Source organism: Ctenocephalides felis, unplaced genomic scaffold (assembly GCF_003426905.1).
Source record: "Ctenocephalides felis isolate EL2017-DRISC unplaced genomic scaffold, ASM342690v1 CF-g0.4_SCAFFOLD_03573, whole genome shotgun sequence".
Lineage (NCBI taxonomy): Eukaryota > Metazoa > Arthropoda > Insecta > Siphonaptera > Pulicidae > Ctenocephalides > Ctenocephalides felis.
In genome coordinates, this window is record NW_020539727.1 from 20,116,869 (window position 1) to 20,137,566 (window position 20,698).

The 20,698-nt window shown below is 27.4% G+C and overlaps 1 protein-coding gene across 1 annotated transcript in view; it reads left to right on the forward strand.

Moving 5' to 3' along the window:
- The window catches only part of LOC113389728 (probable G-protein coupled receptor Mth-like 1), a 21,187-nt gene extending 1,112 nt beyond the window's left edge, over positions 1-20,075 (forward strand). Inside the window, exons 2-6 of the mRNA XM_026626742.1 lie at positions 2,539-3,183; positions 10,124-10,336; positions 10,407-10,650; positions 10,713-10,901; positions 19,993-20,075. Of these exons, the coding sequence (XP_026482527.1) occupies positions 2,539-3,183; positions 10,124-10,336; positions 10,407-10,650; positions 10,713-10,901; positions 19,993-20,075 (1,374 nt within the window). The remainder of the gene's footprint in view (positions 1-2,538; positions 3,184-10,123; positions 10,337-10,406; positions 10,651-10,712; positions 10,902-19,992) is intronic.
- Positions 20,076-20,698: the final 623 nt, after the last annotated feature.

Below are 20,698 nucleotides of genomic sequence, written 5' to 3' on the forward strand. Positions count from 1 at the left end.
TCAGCCCAAAATAATATTTAATCGTTTGCAAAAAACGTGCAAAAATTATTTTGCCCTGTAAATATTTTTTACTGATTGTCTTTTAGACTAATTAATTTAATTTGTGGTTCAAATTATTTTGGTTTTTACATATTTTTTCAATCGTTTGTACTGTAAATATTTTTACTGGTTATTTTGTCTTTGACTAATTAATTTAATTCGTATTTCAAATTATTTTTGTTTTGTACTTATTTTTTTTAATCGTTTACAAAAAACGCGCACAAAAATTTATTTTGTACTGTAAATACTTTTTACTGATCATTTTGTCTTTTAATTTAAATTTATTAGAATTTAATTTGTGGTTAAAATTATTTTTGTTTTGTACATATTTTTTTTAATAGTTTACAAAAAAACGTGCAAAAATTATTTTGTTCTGTAAATATTGTTAAAGCCTAAATCCTGATCATTTTTTGTCTTTTACAAATTAAAAAATATTAATTTAATTTGTTTGTTCATTTTAATTAAATTAGTTTTGTACATATTTTTATTTTTATATATCTTGAGATTTAATTATTTCAGTAAACCCAAAATTTTTTTTAAAACTTTTGTGATTTAAAAGAAAAAACGTGTAAAGGCTTTTTATTCGTGTTAAATTTTAAATAAAATTATTTTAATGCTACTGTAAAATTTCAAGTTGCAAAAGCTTTATATTTGAGATATTTATTTTATTTATTTATTTATTATTTAATTTTAATTTTGTTAGATTTTTTTGCAAATTTTTTTCACATATTATATATTGATTAAAAAAAAATTAATAATTATGAAAGCTATATAATAATTTAGACAGTTTTGATTTAAAAAAAGTTGCAATAATTGATTTCTGGCCCAAAAGTTAAAAAAAATGTAATAATGTAGTTTTTAAAATATAGTTGAATGCACGTTTTTTCGTGAATATTTCAGAAATATTTAATAAATTTGAGAAAACATTGTTACTACTTGAAATTTTAATACTTTTATCTTTTTACGGAGAATTGAAAAAGAACAAAAATATTATAAAATTGATTGTGGCTTAAAAAGTCTAAAAATGTACAATGATGTAGTTTTAAATATTTGTTGAATGCGTATTTTTCCATAAGTATTTTATAAATATTTATCAAATTTTAGAACACTTATTACTTAAAATTTTAATATTTTTTTTTTTTTATCCGTGATTTATTAATCTCGTGTAACTTTTAAACGTTTGCCTAATTTAATTAAATATTTGGCAAATTTGTACAAAATTAAATAATCTATAATATTTTTTTACATCATGATGCCCTAAAGCAACTCGGTATACTTTAAAAATGCAATTGAACATAAACAACTTATATAACAGTATTCAATCCCTTTTTGTTCCCAAATGCAATTTATCTAAGCATTTATTTACTATAACCCTTGTAACTTTTTAACAGTTCGTTTTATATAAATAAATATTTGATAATTTTGTACAAAATTAAATAATCTACAATATTTTCTAACATTATAACGCTCTACAGCAACTCGGTATACTTTAAAAATGTAATTGAATATAAACAATATATATGAGTATTCAATCACGTTTTGTTCTCGAATTGGCATGAAATTCATTCATGCATTTGTTTGTTATAACTCTTGTAACTTTCAAACCGTTTGTCCAATTTAATTAAAATATTTGGCAAATTTAATCAAAATTTAAATAATCTACAATATTTTCTACATTATAATGCCCTAAAGCAATTAGATTATTTATTATAGATTAGATAACAGTATTCAATCACGGTTTGTTTCCAAATGCAATTTATCTAAGCATTTATTTACTATAACCCTTGTAACTTTTAACGGTTTCGTTTATATAAATAAAATATTTGACAAATTTGTACAAAATTAAATAAACTATAATATTTTCTAACATTATAATGCCTTATAGCAACTCGGTATATTTAAAAATTGCATTTGAATATAAAACAATTATCTAGGCTCTTGTAGACGTTGTATATAATATTTTATCCTCTAAAAAGTCTATTTCTAAATCTAAAAGTCTTAATAATATAATCTTAGACGAACTTGTAGATTATTAGATAATCTAGTTTTAGATATTTGTTAATCTTCTGAAATTTTATCTAACATTAAAACTATCTTCAACCACCCTAAATATTTTTAAAATTATGCAAACAATCTAAATTTTTTTCTCACTTTTTGTATTTAATTATGTAATTTGCCAATTTGAAATTAAATCTTAATACAATCTTAGATAAAATTATAGATTATTAGATTATCTAAAATTTTATTTAATATAAAGTTATATTCACTACTGTAAATATTTTTAAATAGTATTCCAAGAAAACGACAATGGTCGTCATATTTAGACTTAATGGTCAACATTTTTCCTGAAAAATCATATTTGCTCTTACAATTTTTACTGGTCCTAAATCCTTTGTGAATACTTCATCAACACCAATTTTTCCTTTCAGGATTTTCAAGAAAAACCAAAAAAACTTTAGTGCTTTGACTTAGTGATATAAACTACATGTGACTTTACAGTGCAAACCTTCCCATGTAAAACCCGAAAATGCGTCGTCTTCTTCCAATCCTGGTTCTAATATTCCTGCACCAATCCTGGTCAAAACGTCTACCAACAGTTTAGTGCAAAAATGCTGTCGTCTTGGGGAAATGTTACAACAATTAGATCCATCAAATCTGGCCAACTCCGAAGACGACTTACAATGTATTCCTGGTCTCGGTGAAAACTGGTTACCTCAAATCTACGCACCAGCCCGAAAAGTGTTTCTCAATAGTAAAATTACACCAAGCAATTGGCAATTGAAGGAACTCAGCAGGCCCTTTTGTGGGTTCGGGATTAAACCAAAATTAGTTCACTTGGCTGTTCCTTATTTAAATTACTACATGTTGGCAAATGGGAGTCTTTTTGTGGAGGAGCACCATGTTTTGTATGACCCGAAGGATTTTTGTATCGATAAATTGTCTGCCATGGTTTGTGACCTGGACAGTCAGGCTGGTGTCAATGTCACCGAACAGGTTGAGGCATATATTGATGCCAGGTTGGTGAATAAAAAAAAGATTAAAATCAGGAAGTGTTGTGGTGAAGGTGGTGCTTATAGTAGAGACAATGCTACTTGTGTGGTTGTCCAGGGTGCTTTGGGACAGTCCAGGAGTTTTGATGTACAGGTAATACATTTCATGTAACTTTTTTTAAGTAAAACTTCTTTAGGCGCTACTAGGGTGTAAATCCATACAAATGCAACGGAAGTTGTTACGGCAAGGTCAAGTGAGGAGTCATTCGCTCTCGATGATATCATTTCAATACGGGTCGATTGTGATTAGTCGTCGCGTAAGTGAATAGAGATCGAGAGATGCGTACCGATACCAACAAGAAAATCGGCATAGATAAATAGACATTTTAAAGATACATCGCAGTACAAATCTTGATTTATTGAAAAATGTTTGAATCAGAAGAATATTTTACCCTGTTCCTTGAAAATAATAAAACAAATGAAACATTTGTGCCGTGTAGTAAACGTAAGTTTATTGATTAGAAATTATTTCTATATTATTCGTAGTTTCTATAGATCTATGAAGTCATTAAAATGGAAAATATTTTTTTAGGAAAGACAGATATTACAGCTGTTCAAAGAATGAGATTATATCGCCAGCGAAAAAGTAAAAAAAATTACACAAGCAGTTAATAAATGTATGTTAATTTTAATTACACGAAGTTCTTCAAACACAATTATTACATGATGAGTGAAGTTGCGAAAATATTTGTTTAGGGGTTGTTTAACATAATCCACTGTTTGAACGAATATTATAGAATTTATTAATCAACAATTACTTCATTTCTCCAATGAAGGTTCATTTCTAAATGCTAATTACAATGACAAACCGATCATGTAATATTTGAAGAATGACTTTAATTAATTTGGTTTTGTTTGTTTTCGAATGTAATTTAAGAGTATACAAAGTTGTAGGACATTTTGTTATTAGAAAAAGTTATAGATTATTTAATTTTGTACGAATTTGCCAAGTATATGGCATTTACTTTTAGCGAATAGTTTGAGAGTTATAATTTTTTTTAAATAAAATTACCCACATTGTGTTGTTAAAAAATGCTGTAGACTATTTAATTTTATATAAATTTACCGAAGACACTTTTTGATTCTATCAAATAGTTTAGAAGTTATAATAATTAATTTAAACGAAATTAGTTATGTTTTCTTATTCGTAGGTTTCACTTTTTCTTTGAATTAATTTATTTTCTAATGCAATTTATGAGTATACCGAGTTGTTATAGGGCATTTTGGTGTAAGAAAAATTTATAGACTATTTAATTATGAATAAATTTGAATTTAAATAAATTTGATTTAAACATTATATTCAGATCCAACGCGTGATTCTAAAGTTATAAAATAAATTGTGAACGCATTCAAACTCATGACAAGCTTAGACTTGAAAAGATTTCTTATTTTCAATAACGATTTTTAAAGTATACCGAGTTGCTATAGGGTATTACAATGTTAGACAACTTTATAGACGATTAATTTTAAATAATTTTGCTGAATATTTTATTTTTCAAATATAGTAAAGATTTTTAATTCTATTATAAATATATAATTTATCATTATAAATGTGTATAATGGTTGACACTAAAAAATGTGTGCATCACGAGTGTTGCCATATTACTAATGAACATCATTCAAAATTGTTATATGATGTATTTATTTTTACTTAAATGTCATCTTGTACAGTAGAAAATAAGTTTTACTTCAATCGCATGTGAACCTTACGCGCACTCTTTTTTTTATTTGCATAGTTTTATTACCAATCAAAATAATATGCATTTTTTAAGACAATATGCTGCATGTAAATGCATTTAAGAGATTATCTCCTATGAGATATCTCTTTTTTTATTTTTTGACATTTTATTTAAGATCGTATGGCCATTTTTTCTTTCAATCTTCGAGTAGGATATTCCTCGCTTAATTCTTTTAGATATTTGTTTGGGTGACCTGATAGTTTTTTGCTCCTTTCTTTTATCATTTCATTAATAGTCTTAATTTTTCAATATTTATGTAGAGTGTCATATGTAATATACCATTATGCGTTCACAATGCATCTTAAAATTTTCTTGTATTTTTTTTATATTTGAATTGCTTGCGCACGCCCATAGCTCAATGCCGTATGTCCAGATTGGGAAATTATTGTTTTATATAAAAAGGAGTTTTGATGTAACTTTTGACCGGCTTGTTTGGTGTAAATGGAATATTCTGGAGATTGGTACAGAATTAAATTGTGTATAATTTGCTTTAATATTATAAACTGTTACAGCAACTCTGTGTGCTTTAAAATTGCTTTTCAATGAGGACTCGTAGTTCCAAAGATTGACTTGGTCAGGACATTTATGTCTTATATCTCTTGTAACTTTTAAACGGTTTGTCAAATTTACATGGTGTTTTTGACAAATTTGTACAAAATTGAATAATCTGTAATATAGTCTAACATTATAATATCCTATAGCAATTCGGTATACTCTAAAATCGCAATTGAAACTAGACTTTTAATCTGAATTCTTACGCCTAGTAAAGCTTCGGATGTTAAACGTAGTTGGTATTCATTTATTTATTGTATCTCGTGTAACTTTTGAACGGTTTGTCTAAAATAAATGAAATATTTGATAAATTTATACAAAATTAAATTTTCTACAATATTTTCTAACATTATAATGCCCTACAGCAACTCGGTATACTTTAAAATATAAAAAAACCTATTTAAACCAGAAAATTTATCAAAATTCGCCTCAAGCGCAATTATTTTTCAAATTGTTGATTGCTAAGCAGGATTCATTGCTCATGTTCAATTGCATTTTTAAGGTATACCGAGTTACTGTAGAGTGTTATGATGTTAGAAAATATTACAAACAATTCAATTTTATACGTATTTGCAGAATATTTTATTTATTTTGGACAAATAGTTTAAAAGTTATGTAATAAATAATAAATAAATGTCCTGGAATGTAACAAAGCATTGAAGTTGTCTCATTGAGTGTTCTGATTAATAGTGCATTTTTAATTACGATTTTAAAGTATACCGAGTTGCTGTAGAGCATTATGATGTTCGAAAATATTAAAGATTATTTAATTTTGAACAAATTTGTCGAATGTGCCATTTTCTTTAAACGAACGATTTGAAAGTTACAGAATATATAATAAGTAAAGAGTTTTAGACTAAATCTATGGATTTTTTTATATTTGTTTGCATTTTTAAAGTATATCGAGTTGCTATAGAACATTATGATGTTAGAAAATATTAAAGATTATTTAATTTTGAACAAATTTGCCATATATTTCATTTCTTTAAGACAAATAGTTTTAAAGATACGACGCCCACGGTATATATGCAGTTTTAATAAACATTTTAATTTAATTATATACAATTGAAATTTCTCAGGAGTACTGTTTTCAATTTAAATCAAATGTTATCGATATATATATATATATATATATATATATATATATATAATCGTTTCGTATTCGATATCGATAATATAAACAAAATAAGAATATTTTATAAATAATTCTGACGAAAAATGCCACGACATGGAATTCTATTTAGCGATTAAATTTCTTTGATTATATATATATATATATATATATATATATATATATAAAATTGCATAGAAATAATAATGCTCTTGCCAGAAATTAAACTGCAGTTTTGCTAAAATTTTAATGGAATCCCCAGAGTGCAATTTTAGTATTAAATTTAATGCCGAAACTTTGCCTAATTTAATTACAACGCCGGAGTAGATTTTCGTGTATGAAAATTAGGAATTTCTCGGGAAAATTGGATAATAAATATTTATTAAGAATAGAATTGGATAGAACTATAATAAATTTATATTGGTACATAAATTATAGATGTCTAATATGTATAGTTTGTCCTGAAGAGCTCCTTGAAAATAACTTAAAATTGTCTCATAGTAAGCAGACGAGTTTTGCGTACTTTGATTTTTAGAATTAGATTTTTAGAAATTTCTTTAATAAACTAAATTCATATTCTATACTAAATTTATAGATTTCTAGTACAAATAGTTAGTCCTGAAGAGTTCCTTGAATATCAACTTTTTGTTCCGTAGTAACAATTTAATTTTGATGAGCTTCAGGTACTTTGTTTAGATTTTTATAAATTTCTTTTAAATTTTGTATAAAAAGGCACCGATTTTAATATTTCTTATCAAAGTACATATATTCACAAACGAAATACTAAATTTACAGATTTTTAGTACAAATAGTTTGTCCTGAAGAGCTCTTGGAAAATCACTTTTTTGATAAATATGATTTCTGGCAAAAACACAAACTTTTCCTTGAATTATATGATTTTAACATAATAAATTACACAGAAAATATTCAAATTTTACAACTTGCGGCTAAATACAGTTCAAAGACAAATTTATTTGCCTTTTACCAAAAATTTTATGGCACCTGGCTACCTGATTTTCAGGTATCCCAGGTCCATCTGTTTTTAGGCGCCTGTCCTAATAGGTGTTACCTGGCAGATAAAAATCTTTTTGAAATAATCCGACAAACAGGTAATTTTAGATAATTAGTTGAAGTGGAAAAAAAAGTTTTGAAGTGGTAATTTTATTTCGAAAACTAGCAGAAACATTTTTCGAATTACCTTCCCGAAGACCAAAGTATTTTTTTTTAAGTATTGTTTTTTGAAGAGCTCGTAAGGACGTAATTATTGTACTAGATGGTTGTAGTTTCAATATATCAATCTTTGATGTATATTGATAGATATTAAATAATAAAATTTCAATATTTTATAACGTTTTAGGAATAATTTTGCAGTTTCATCCAAATAGGTACCACCAAAAAATGCATAGGCCACGAAGTAGTTTTGTTTTCAAAGTGTAGTTTTTGAAGTGCTATTTTTAAGAAGCTCGAAAGGACACAAAAATTATACTAATAGGTTGTAATTTTAATATGTTGTTCTCCAAGATGTGCTTTTAAATACCCAATACATAAATTTTATTTATCCAACTTAATTTTTAAATAATAAGCAACTTTATGAAAATTTGCACCCAAGTGTCGACACCCAAACAACTATTAATTCCACATACCTAAAAAATTTTTTAATACTTTTATATACTAAATTTAATTACAAAATATGTAAATTTTAATGACGTCTGCTTCAAAACATTTAAAACCCATCACATCCTATTTTAAATTATTTTTTTATTACTTTTCCAACTCGACAATGGCTCATTTACCAGTACGTGACTCGAATAAGCAACTTTTGACTTTTGGCGAACGAATTCATTAGCATAAATCATATTTCTCTTTGACAAAAACTTATTGAATTTATTCTATTTATGCTTTTGCAAAAGAAAATATGTTAAACTTGTCGTAACTAAAATATTATAGGCTTGCGATAAGTGGTTTAGTTATAAAAAATCGTTGAAGTTTGGAATGTTCTAATTTGAACTCGTATTTATTAACATATGTTGAGACGTTTATATTTATTAAAAAGAAACGGCTTGACTGATTTTAACACAAATTTGACAGTTCACAGACAACATTTATATGTATCGAATGGTTTTTAAATTATTATAATCCATCGACTCAGTTTCGAGTAATCTTATCCGGAATTTACGTTATTAGGCATACTGGCGTCAGCAAAAATTATAGTGTGGTGTAGATTTTTTGATAATATAAAGAAACAGCTTGACTGATCTGTATACAAAATTGACAGTTCATAGTCAACATTCATATGTATCGAATGGTGTTTAAATTATTAATATCCATCAACTCGTTCCTGAGTAATCTTAATTAGAATTTACAGTATCTGTCGGCTAGTACTTTAGCTTGATGGACCTTTTTCGACGTTTGTATTTTTTGAAAAGAAATGGCTTGACTGATATGTACACAAAATTGTCAGTTCATAGCTAACATCCATATGTATCGAATGGTTTTTAAATTATTAATATCCATCGATTCATTTTCTAGTAATCTTATCCGGAATTTACATTATCTGGCATGTTAGCCTCGGCAAAACTTATAGTTTGGTGTAAATTTTTCGATATTATAAAGAAACGGCTTGACCGATCTGTATACAAACTTGACAGGCAATAGTCAACATCCATGTGCATCGTATGGTTTTTAATTTATCAACATCCGTCATCTCATTATCGAGTAATCTTATCAGGAATTCACAAAATCTAGCATTTAAGAGTCGGCAAGTACTTTTGTTCATGCGAATTTTTCGAAATTAAGAAGAAACGGTTTGACTGATCTATATACAAAATTTATAGCTCATAGCCAGCATTCATGTGCATCGAATGGTGTTTAAATTATTGATATTCATCTACTCGTTCTCGAGTAATCTTATTAGGAATTCACAGAATCTAGCATTAACAGAGTCGGCAAGTACTTATGCCTAAGTGCATTTTTTGAAATTAAAAAGAAACGGCTTGACTGATCTGTTCACAAAATTAACAGTTAGTAGTCAACATCCAGGTACATCGAAAAAATTTTAATTTATCAATATCCGTCAACTCGTTATCGAGAAGTCCTATTTGGAATTTGCAGCATCTGTGGGCAAGTACTTTAGCTTGATGCGCATTTTCCAACGTTTGTATTTTTTGAAAAGAAACGGCTTGACTGATCTGTACACAAAATTGACAGTTAGTAGTCGACATCCATGTGCACCGAATAGCTTTTAATTCAATAATCTCCATCTACTCGTTCTTGAGTAATCTTATTTGCAATTTAGTCAATCTGTCGGCAAGTACTTTAGTTTATTGCGCGGTTTTATAAATTTGTATTTTTTTAAAAAGAAAGGGCTTGACCGATGTGTACACAAAATTGACAGTTCCTAATCAACATCCAAGTGCATCGAGTGGATGTTAATTTATTAATATCCTTGCACTATTTATCGAGTAATACTAATTAGAATTTATCCCTTCTACCATGTTTGCTAGTTTGAGGTACAACTTGTCGCCATTTGTATTTATTACTACAAAACGTCTTGACCGATTTTGACACAAAACTCATAACATATATTAATTCTTCTCATTATTCTCATTCTCATTAATCCTCTAATTTTTCAGCTGGAAGACCCTTCAAACACAACAGTATCCTTCGTCTCAAGTTTTCCAACATGCAAAATAGGACACGCAGGCTTTGCCATCAATGCTCTACCTTCAAATATTGTAAGGGTGCAAAACGACGGGTCCTTATTCATCGAAACAAGCCCTTCGGATTCGACAACACTTCAGCCTTCGGCTTTTTGCATCGAGAGAGCTTTGCCGCACAATTTCCAGGTAAATAGAAGATTGTGACCACTGGGCTTCCGCCGCCCTACGATTTGTTTAACGTTGATTTCACGTACAGGAGTTGCAGAAACGTCTTCAACCTGATACTGCTTTGACGTACAATGATGTCAGTGATGGAAATACGATGACGGATCCTGAAATCAGGACCAAGATCACCTCCAGGGATTTGTCGGAGATGAACAATGTCAACCTGCAGGAGGATTTGCAGAAAGTGCATGTGTTTTCTTGCATCGGAGACATTCCTATTGTGAAGACGCCAGTTGATACTTACGACGAACTTAGATACACACTTTATCCGATAAGTAAGGCAACCAAATAGGCAATCTTTTACCAATTTGGGTAACTAATTTAATTTTTTCCCCAGGTTTGGCTCTAAGTGTGATTTTTCTTCTGGCAACTTTGGCAGTCGGTTTTTTGGTGCCAGGGAACCATCATGCTTTACATTGGAGGTGCCAAACTTATTACGTAACTTGCCTTTTGTTTGGTGACACCCTTTTGGCAGTCAGCCAATTGGCTGGAAGAGATTTGGACGCCAAAGTTTGCGTAACCATAGGTAAGTGATAGATAATTTTTATACCAGACTTATTTTGGTATAAATATGAATATGAATATAAATATAAATATAAATACAAATATAAATACAAATATATAAATATAAATATAAATATAAATAAAATAATTTCATAGTTTTTCCTAAATGTTTGGTAATAGAATTTTGGACGTAATTTCAATTTGGGCGTATAGTGGGTAATTTTTTTTAACAAGTTCGACTCTGGTATTTTTGTCGTTGAATTTCTCTCGATTTGTTTATCAAAACAATCTTTAATTAAACCGATTATAATTAGCTGCAGCTATTTTAATAACTTGATAAAGTCACGAACAATATTTGAACTTTGTTCAAATCGAAATTTGTCACGTACGTTACTAAATTAGTAACCAGAGGATCAAATTTCTAATTATTTTCTCTTATTAATTATTCTAAAGTTAATATAAACTAATTTTAATTCTCGAGTTTATTATAATGTAAATAACAGATTTTTACCCATGAGCAATATTTCAATTTTATATTTTACTCAGAATTACTTTAGCAATTTGGCCATGTGCAAAAAATTAACTGTTCTTCAGCAAATTCGCAGAAACAATTATAAAGAACACAAAAGTCGATGATGTGTTCTTTTATATTATTTTTGGCGAACCGGACATAAAATCTGCTATATTTGTTTTGCAACATTTAATTTCTTTAAAAATATAATTAAAAGAATTCGTAGAAAAATAATGAAAGTGAAATTTCACACTTAAACTCAATGGAAAAAAAATAAAACATCATGAGTAATGACCAGAAATATTCTGTTATTGAGAGCATATTATTTTATTTTAAAGTATACCGAGTTGCTGTAGGGTTTGACATATTAGAACTCATGAAAGATAATATAATTTTGTATAAATTTGCCGAATATTTCATTTACCTCAAAACAAACCGTTCAAAAGTTACTTAAGATGCAACAAATAAATGCACCTAAATCAATGTGCTTTAGAATTATATTTGTATTTTTATGGTCGATTTTAGAGTATATTGAGTTGCTGTAGGGCATTGACACATTAAAACTCTTTAAAGGTTATTTAATTTTGTATAAATTTGTCGAATATTTCATTTACCTCAGGCAAACTGTTTAAAAGTTACTTAAGATGCAACAAAAAAATGGAAGACTATATAGTGAATTCGTAGAAAATTATGAAAGTGAAATTTCACACTCGAATGTGAGTAATGGGAAAAATACAATATTAGTATTTTTGTAATTAATTATCGTTTATGAAACTGTAAATTATATATATATTATTAATTATGAAACTGTAAATTATATATATATATATATATATATATATATATATATATATATATATATAGTGTACTGCATATTTATTCAAAATGACTTATACCTATTTCTTAATTTAAAAAATGGGAATTGCCAAACCCAGGAAGAATCATTTTATCTCAAAAGTTTTTTGGAAATTATTGAAGATGATTTATTATTATAAAATTTTGCATTATCCAAATTTTAAAGTGAGTTAAGAACTTGAGAAATATCTACAACCCATTTTAAATAATAAAATTCTCATTTTAAAATAATTTTAAACGACTTCAGCTTATCAAAAAAAAAATGTTATAAACAATTTTTTTCATGCAAACTATTTAGTAAATAAAATATATTTTTTAACTTCTAGTACGGTGAGTTATAGAATCGCAAAAAATATTTTTACGTTTCAAAGGTTTCTGAACATTTTGGCAAAAAATGGATGAAAAACTTGATAAATAAATATATAGAACTCATTTTAAATAATAAAATTCACCTTTTAAAACTCTTTTAAACGACTTAAGCTTATTAAAAAAAAATGTTATAAACAATTTTTTTCATGCAAACTATTTAGTAAATAAAATATATTTTTTAACTTCTAGTAAGGTGAGTTATAGAATCGCAAAAAATATTTTTACGTTTCAAAGGTTTCTGAACATTTTGGCAAAAAATAGATGAAAAACTTGATAAATAAATATATAGAACTCATTTTAAATAATAAAATTCAAATTTTAAAACTCTTTTAAACGACTTAAGATCATCAAAAAATATTATAAACAATTTTTTTCAGGCAAAATATTCAGTAAATAAAAAATATTTTTTAACTTCCCGTAGGGTGAGTTATAGAATAGCAAAAAATATTTTTACGTTTTAAAGGTTTCTGAACACTTTGGCAAAAAATTGATGTATGTGTTCGGATACAAATTTTCGTCGACGATTTCGTGAACACGGATCAAGTGATTTGAATGATTCATAAAACATTTTCTGAAAACTCACAAACTATATATGAAAGCACCCTTTTTAAGTTAGATAGGGTGAAGCTAGATGAAATTAGAAAATTCGGAACAATTTTTTGATTTCAAATAACTCACAAACTTTATATGAAAGCACTCTTTTTAAGTTAGATACGGTCAAACTAGATAAAATTTACAACATTTCCATTAAAACAGTTATATACACTCCGATATAAAAGTTTTGAATAAAACGACTTTGAATTTGAAATTTCATTATTCAGCACAATAATTAGAAAATTCGAGACATTTTTTTAGGATTTTGTCAAATAACTCACAAACTTTATATGAAAGCACCCTTTTTAAGTTAGATAGGTTGAAACTACATAAAATTTACTACATTTTCATTAAAACAATTATATACACTCCGATATAAAAGTTTTGAATAAAGCGACTTCGAAATATTCTCAAAAATCTATTTCAACCAGTTTTTTAAAAAAATGAATCTTTTAAACATTTGAATTTTCGGTACGGGAAGTTCCAGCAATTTGCCTCAAGACACGAAGCCATGCACCACCAGTTTAAATTTAATTTATATATTATACAACGTATTTTTTATTTTTTTTATCGTTTTTACTTACACTTAGTTTTTTATACCGGACCTGACTTTTTCCACAACTGTCGGTGTGAATGCGAAAGAATTCCAAACACGATCGACTTTCGACATTAAAAATTATTCGACGTATGTTCTTCTATTTCGCAATTTCTTCAACGATAGAAATACCTATCGTTCCTTTCTCGGATATTAAAGAAATATTAAAAGAGCAGAAAATGATGCTAGAAAAACTAGAACACTGAGCATATCAAAAAAATTATATTATCTTATATTAAGATAGTCCTATAAATTCTCTGATTTATTAACTGGTGCGGAACAAAATTAATGATGATCTGTTTCATATTTAACATTTAACTACTTCTCAAGAGTCTTCAGCAATATCATGATGCTTTTAAGTGCCATTAGATTAGTACGAATGTATGTCATCAGTACATTTGCATGTTTTCATTTCACACACGAATAAATCCCAAGATGAAATTAAGTAGAACGCAAAAAAATAATTACTAATTTATTACCGAAGGATATGTTTATGTTTTCGCAGAAAAAATCCGTCAAGTCATTCTGAATCGTTTGGCACCGAAGAATACTCACTTTCATTAGTTTTGCGATGCGATCGGCTTAGCCTTTTCTTTAAAATTAGCTTAAGTGCGAAAAATATAATTTGGTCTTGTGAAAAATAAGATATTTTTTGGAGATTTTCTGGAGCTCTTTTCCAATTTTGTGTAAATTAGGCTATTTTTACTATTTTTTACTATTTTTCGAAATGAAATGACGATTTTTAATATTGTGGAGATAAATTGATTTATGATTTACATTTGATTTGCTCAGATAAGATATATCAAGATAGCAAAAATAATGAAAGTTACAGTATTTGTAATAATATATTTGAAAACGTTTAAAACTTCTCGAGAATTTCATTACAGTACGGAAAGTCCAGCAATTTGTCTTAAAACACGATGCCATACATCACAAGTTATTAATTACTTAATTTTAATTAATAATTATTATTATAATTAATTTTATTTATAAAACTCATTATCTAGTATATTATTATAAAAAAACGGCTTGACCGATCTTTACTCAAAATTGTAAGATACTAATTAACATTCATATGTATCGAATATTTTTTAATTTACCCAAACATATCAATTCATCTTTTATTAATTTTATTTATAAAACTTGTTATCTAGTAAATTAGAAGATGGAACATTTTTAATCACGTCTGAGGTACATTTTTATAAATTTAAATTTATTAAAAAAAAAACGGCTTGACCGATCTTTACACAAAACTGATCGGTATTAGTGCATATCCATATACATCGAATGTTTGTTAATTTATTAATATACATCGACTCATTTTTGAAAAATTCTATTTGGAAAATACAGTCTCTAATATATTAAAATTTGCAAGTATTTTTGTTTGGCATTTCGACGTACATTTTTCGGAGTTTATATTTATTATAAAGAAACGGCTTGACCGATCTTTATACAAAATTGTAAGATACTAATTAACATTCATGTGCATCCAATGTTTTTTAATTCACCCAAGTATATCAATTCATTTTTTATTAATTTTAATTATAAAACCCATTATCAAGTATATTAGAAGATGAAACATTTTTAATCACGTCTGAGATACATTTTTCTAAATTTAAATTTATTAAAACGAAACGGCTTGACCGATCTTTACACAAAATTGCAAGATACTGATTAACAATCATACGCATCGAATGTTTTTTAATTTATTAATATACATCGACTCATTTTTTGACAATTTTATTCAGAAAATACAGTCTGTAATTTATTAAAATTTGCAAGTAATTTTGTTTGGCATTTTGACGTACATTTTTCGGAGTTTGTATTTATTGAAAAGAAACGGCCTGACTGATTTTTACACGAAACTGTAAGATACTAATTAACATTCATATGTATCAAATATTTTTTAATTTATAAAAAATATATCAACTCATTTTTTGACAATTCTATTTGGAAAATACAGGATCTAGTATATTAAAATTTGCAAGTATTTTTGTTTGACAATTCGTTGTACATTTTTCGGCGTTTGTATTTATTAAAAAGAATCTTTACACAAAATATAAGATACTAATTAACATTCATACATATCGAATGTTTGTTAATTTATTAATATATATCAACTCATTTTTTGACAATTCTAGTAGAAAAATACAGAATTTAGCATACTAGAATCGACGACAATAAATAATTTAACAAAAAAATTTGATTCTCGATAAATTTCGTTCCCAACAAATTTTTTCCCCAGCAAACTTTCCACCAGCTCTCCGTCTATCCCCATTGTTTGTTTTTGTTTACCGTGCGTATATAATGCGAGTGTTATTGTTTTTAAATCCATTCCAAAGTTTATTTTCGGAATTGCCATTACTTTTCCCATGTGAAAATAATTATAGACATTTGGACAACATCATGTCATGACTTGCACCAGAAATTGACCCAGAATTAGATTGTCCCAGAATTATTGCTAAAAATTTATTTCGTGACTGGTAGAAAATTGACCCAGAAGAAATATTTTGGTAAAAAATGGAAAGTAACAGAATGTTTTAGTTTAAAAAAAACATTTTCTTTCTACCGGAACAAATTGTTGTGGTCGTCGTCACCATCATCTTATTATTGTCATATTTTGCGGTATTTTCTAGTTCCTGGAGTTCATCATTATGTGACGAATGGAAAACAGTAAATTGTAAAATGTAATTTTAACACAAAATGTCGAACAATGAAAAGTCCCGTTACGTAATAATAACGTAACATATAAATAACACAACTGACAAGGAGGGCATTAACTGAACATTGAACTTTGGATAAGGAAATAAGCTGCAGCTAAAATAGCAGGAAAAAGATACATTTTGGTATCCAAATATACACCTAGTTTATTGATCTTTTCAACATGTGGGCGATTTATTTGTCCATTTTAGGCCCAACCCAAAAATTTCAATAAAATAAAATTAAATGTTTGTACTTTCCTCCGAATGACCACTTCACACCTACTCCATGTAAATAGAAAAATATAAATCTTTAGCAAACACAAAAAACCTGAATTGTGCGAAGTGAACATGTTTTATGACTGCAATGAAAATTCTTGGCTTTTTTGGGACAATGAACCTTCCTTGAGAGTAAATTATAATAGAGTTCGTTATATACAAATAAGAAAATAATTTTTCAAAAAAAAGAATTTTTTTTTTGTCAATCAAAACTTAATATAGTAATAACAATAGTAACTATTAAAGTTTTATAATACAAAATTGTTCAGGTTTATAAAAAACAAAAAATTAAACCTAAATACAAAAAGATAAATGTAAATAATAAACAGAATATTAACAAAAGAAACAAAGAATGATTTTGTTTCTACTTCACCGAATAATTTGTAAATATTATTTAAATTAATTATTTATGTATATTATTTTTGACGTACGATTGTTCAAGATTATTGTAGTTTATTATTAACTTCCCGTAGGGCAAGTTATAGTAATCCCAAAAAAATCGAAAATGAACATTTTTATATATCTTTACGTTTCAAAGGTTTCTGAATATTTTGGCATACCTTAGAAAAAATTTATGTATGTGTGTGTGTGTGCGGATACAAATTTTCGTCGACGATTTCGGGCGCACGGATCAGCCGATTTGAATGGTTTAAAAAACATTAGATCCCTATTGATAGAGAGATGTGCTGATTAGTTTTTGGCAAAGGCAGGTCTAGCCGTTCCGAAGATACGGGGAAAAAAGTGCCCTAGACGGTAACTCAGTTTTTGAGAGAACGGAGCGTCCGTTTTTAATAATTCAAAAAACATTTTACTTGTATTGACAAGATGAAGATCTGAATAAATTTTTGGAAAGGCAGGTCCAGCGGTTATGGCCTCTCAATTAAAAAAAAAATGTCATTTGGCGGTCAAAAATATTTATTGGACATATGTACATCAAATTATCAGATATTTTATAGAGATTTTGATATTGTGTATACATTTTGTATAATTTTTTTTTGGGTTCCGTACCAAGATTTTTAATTATGTAGTTTATCTATATGCTTCAAACAAATGTCCTCGACATTTTCGACAGCATGGAATAACCGATTTATAAAATTGAAAAATCATTCGATTCGTACTCGATCGCGAGGCGTTTTTGTAAAAGGCAATTTTGCCGTTTCGGAGTTTTGGAGCGCAAAGGGTGTATAAACGTTTTTGCAGTTTTTGAGAGAACGGATCATCCGATTAGATTAATTCAAAAAACATTTTGCTTGAGTAGACGGTGTGCAAAAAATGCATTTACAGAAAATTTAGTAGTTTTGAAAATTTTCAAAAAAATCAAAATTTTCAAAAAAATTCAAAGTTTCAAAAAATTCAAATTTTAGAAATTTTTCATCATTTTCAAAAACAAACTAAATTTTGAGAAATTAAAAAAAAAGATTTCTTACAAAAATTCGAGAGTATTTTGAAAATTTCACAAATAAAACGAATATTTTCAAAAATTTCCAAATTCTCAAAATATTAAAAAAAAAACGTTTTTATTTTTAAAAAAAATCAAAGTTTTGAAAAAAATTCTAAATTATCAAAAAAATCTCATTTAAAAAAAATGGATTCTTGTAAACGTACACGTAAGTTGTTCATAAAATACGCTTGTCACCCAATTTAAAAAGCACTTATAAGTTCACAGTATGTATTTATAATAATCTATTTGAAATTATTCAAAACAATTATTGATTATTTTCATTCCTCGATTGTTTAATTACGGTACGGGAAGTTCCAGCAATTTGCCTCAAGACCTACTAGTTTATGTATATTATTTTTGACGAACTATTGTTAAAGAACATTGTAGTTTATTACTTGAATTATTAATTTTAAATATGTGTCTGAGAATTTTTACTTCCCGAAAGAGAATAGATTATCTGGATCCGACTTGCTAATTTTATATTTCATGTATTTCATGTATACATGTATATGTTTATTTTAACACAAAATGCCACTTACACCTAGTCAAAAATGCATTTGAAACGTGTCCAAAAATGTAATAATAATGTCAATTTAATGACACCGGCGTTAACGGCAAATAAGTGACTAACCGCCGTTATGACTTCCGCGTTATAAGTGTTATAACGCGGTACATCATTATCTTTCAGACTGTTATTTAACGCTATTTTAAATAATTAACAACGATTCGACCAAAAACAATATTATAGAAAACAGTTATGTTGTTATTATTAAAATTTTAACCAAAAAAATCTTGTGGTAAACAAATAACAGAAAGGAGTAAATAGTAAATAAAAAATATTAATATATAAGAAAGTAGTAAATATTAATATAACTAGTGGGGTGGGTGGCATCGTGCCTTAAGGCAAATTGCTGGAACTTCCCGTACCGTAACGAAATGTTCGAGGAATACTGAATGTTTTCAAATAGATTATTATAAATATTGTAACATTGTCTAATTTTATAAGAATTATATAAACTGAATTGTAAAGTTGAATTATTTGTTTCAACAAAAACTAAAAAAAAAAAAAAAAAATTGAACAAAATTTTTTTTCCAAAATCAATTATTTTTTAAGACAAGCAGAAAGTTTTTTGAATCATTCAAATCGGACGCTTAGTTCTCTCAAAAACTGCCATTTTTTACATATTTAGCTCCGTATCTTCAAAATGGCTGGGCCTGCCTTTGCCAAAAACTAATAAACACTTCTCCCAATCATCACTAATTGAATGTTTTTTAGATCATTCAAATCGGATACTCCGTTCTCTCAAAAATTCGATTTCTATTTTCCGCACTCTTTGCTCCGTATCTCCGAAACGGCTGGACCTGCCTTTGCCAAAAAACTAATCAGCTCTTTTCCCTATCAATATGAATCGAATGTTTTTTGAACCATTCAAATCGGTTGATCCGTGCGCCCTAAACGTGACTGGAAATTTGTATCCACACATACATACACACACACACACACACATACACACACACACACACACCACACACATCCATTTTTTCTGAAGTATGCCAAATGTTCAGAAACCTTCAAAACGTCGAGAAATGTAAAAATTTTCAATTCCGATTTTTGGCCCATTACAATAACTTACCCTACGGGAAGTTAAAAATATGAGTCCAAGAAAAATACACATGATTGATTGCGGTAATAATTAGAAATTATATATATATATATATATATATGTATAAATTATTTTTGTTATTTTAATAATTTTTATTCTTTTGCAGCAATTCTGATGCACTTTTTCTTCCTGGCTGCATTTTTCTGGCTGAACACGATGTGTTTTAATATTTGGTGGACATTCCGGTAAGTCAACATTTCTTTTATTCATTTATATATATATATATATATATATATATATATACATATACATATATATATGTATATATATATATATATATATGTATACATGTATATGTATATGAATTTATTAGTTTATTATTAATCATCAAGATCCAGGACGCTTTGTTATATTTGTTTAAATAACTCCTAAATTAGTAATCGAATCTTAATATCGTGTTAGACGATCTTTTAGATAAATAAATAATCTGAATTTTTATCTAACATTCTAAGTATCTACAACAACTGCATAAGCCCTTAATTAATAATTAAAACACTCCTAAATCCACTACTGGTCAATATAGCGAATAGTATAATCGCGAAGCAAGATCCAGGACGCTTGTTATATTTATTTAAATACCTCCTAAATTAGAAATCGAATCCTGATATAGTGTTAGACGATATTTTAGATAAATAAATTATGTAAATTTTTGTCTAACACTCCAAGCACCTACAACAACTACAAAGGTCCTAAAATAATACCTAAAAATGTACTAAATCCACCTCTGCCAAATTGAATAAATCTACTGTCCCTCTAGCAAGTTTTATATAACAGTATATATTTAAATTTCACTGAATTATCTGAGTATAAAT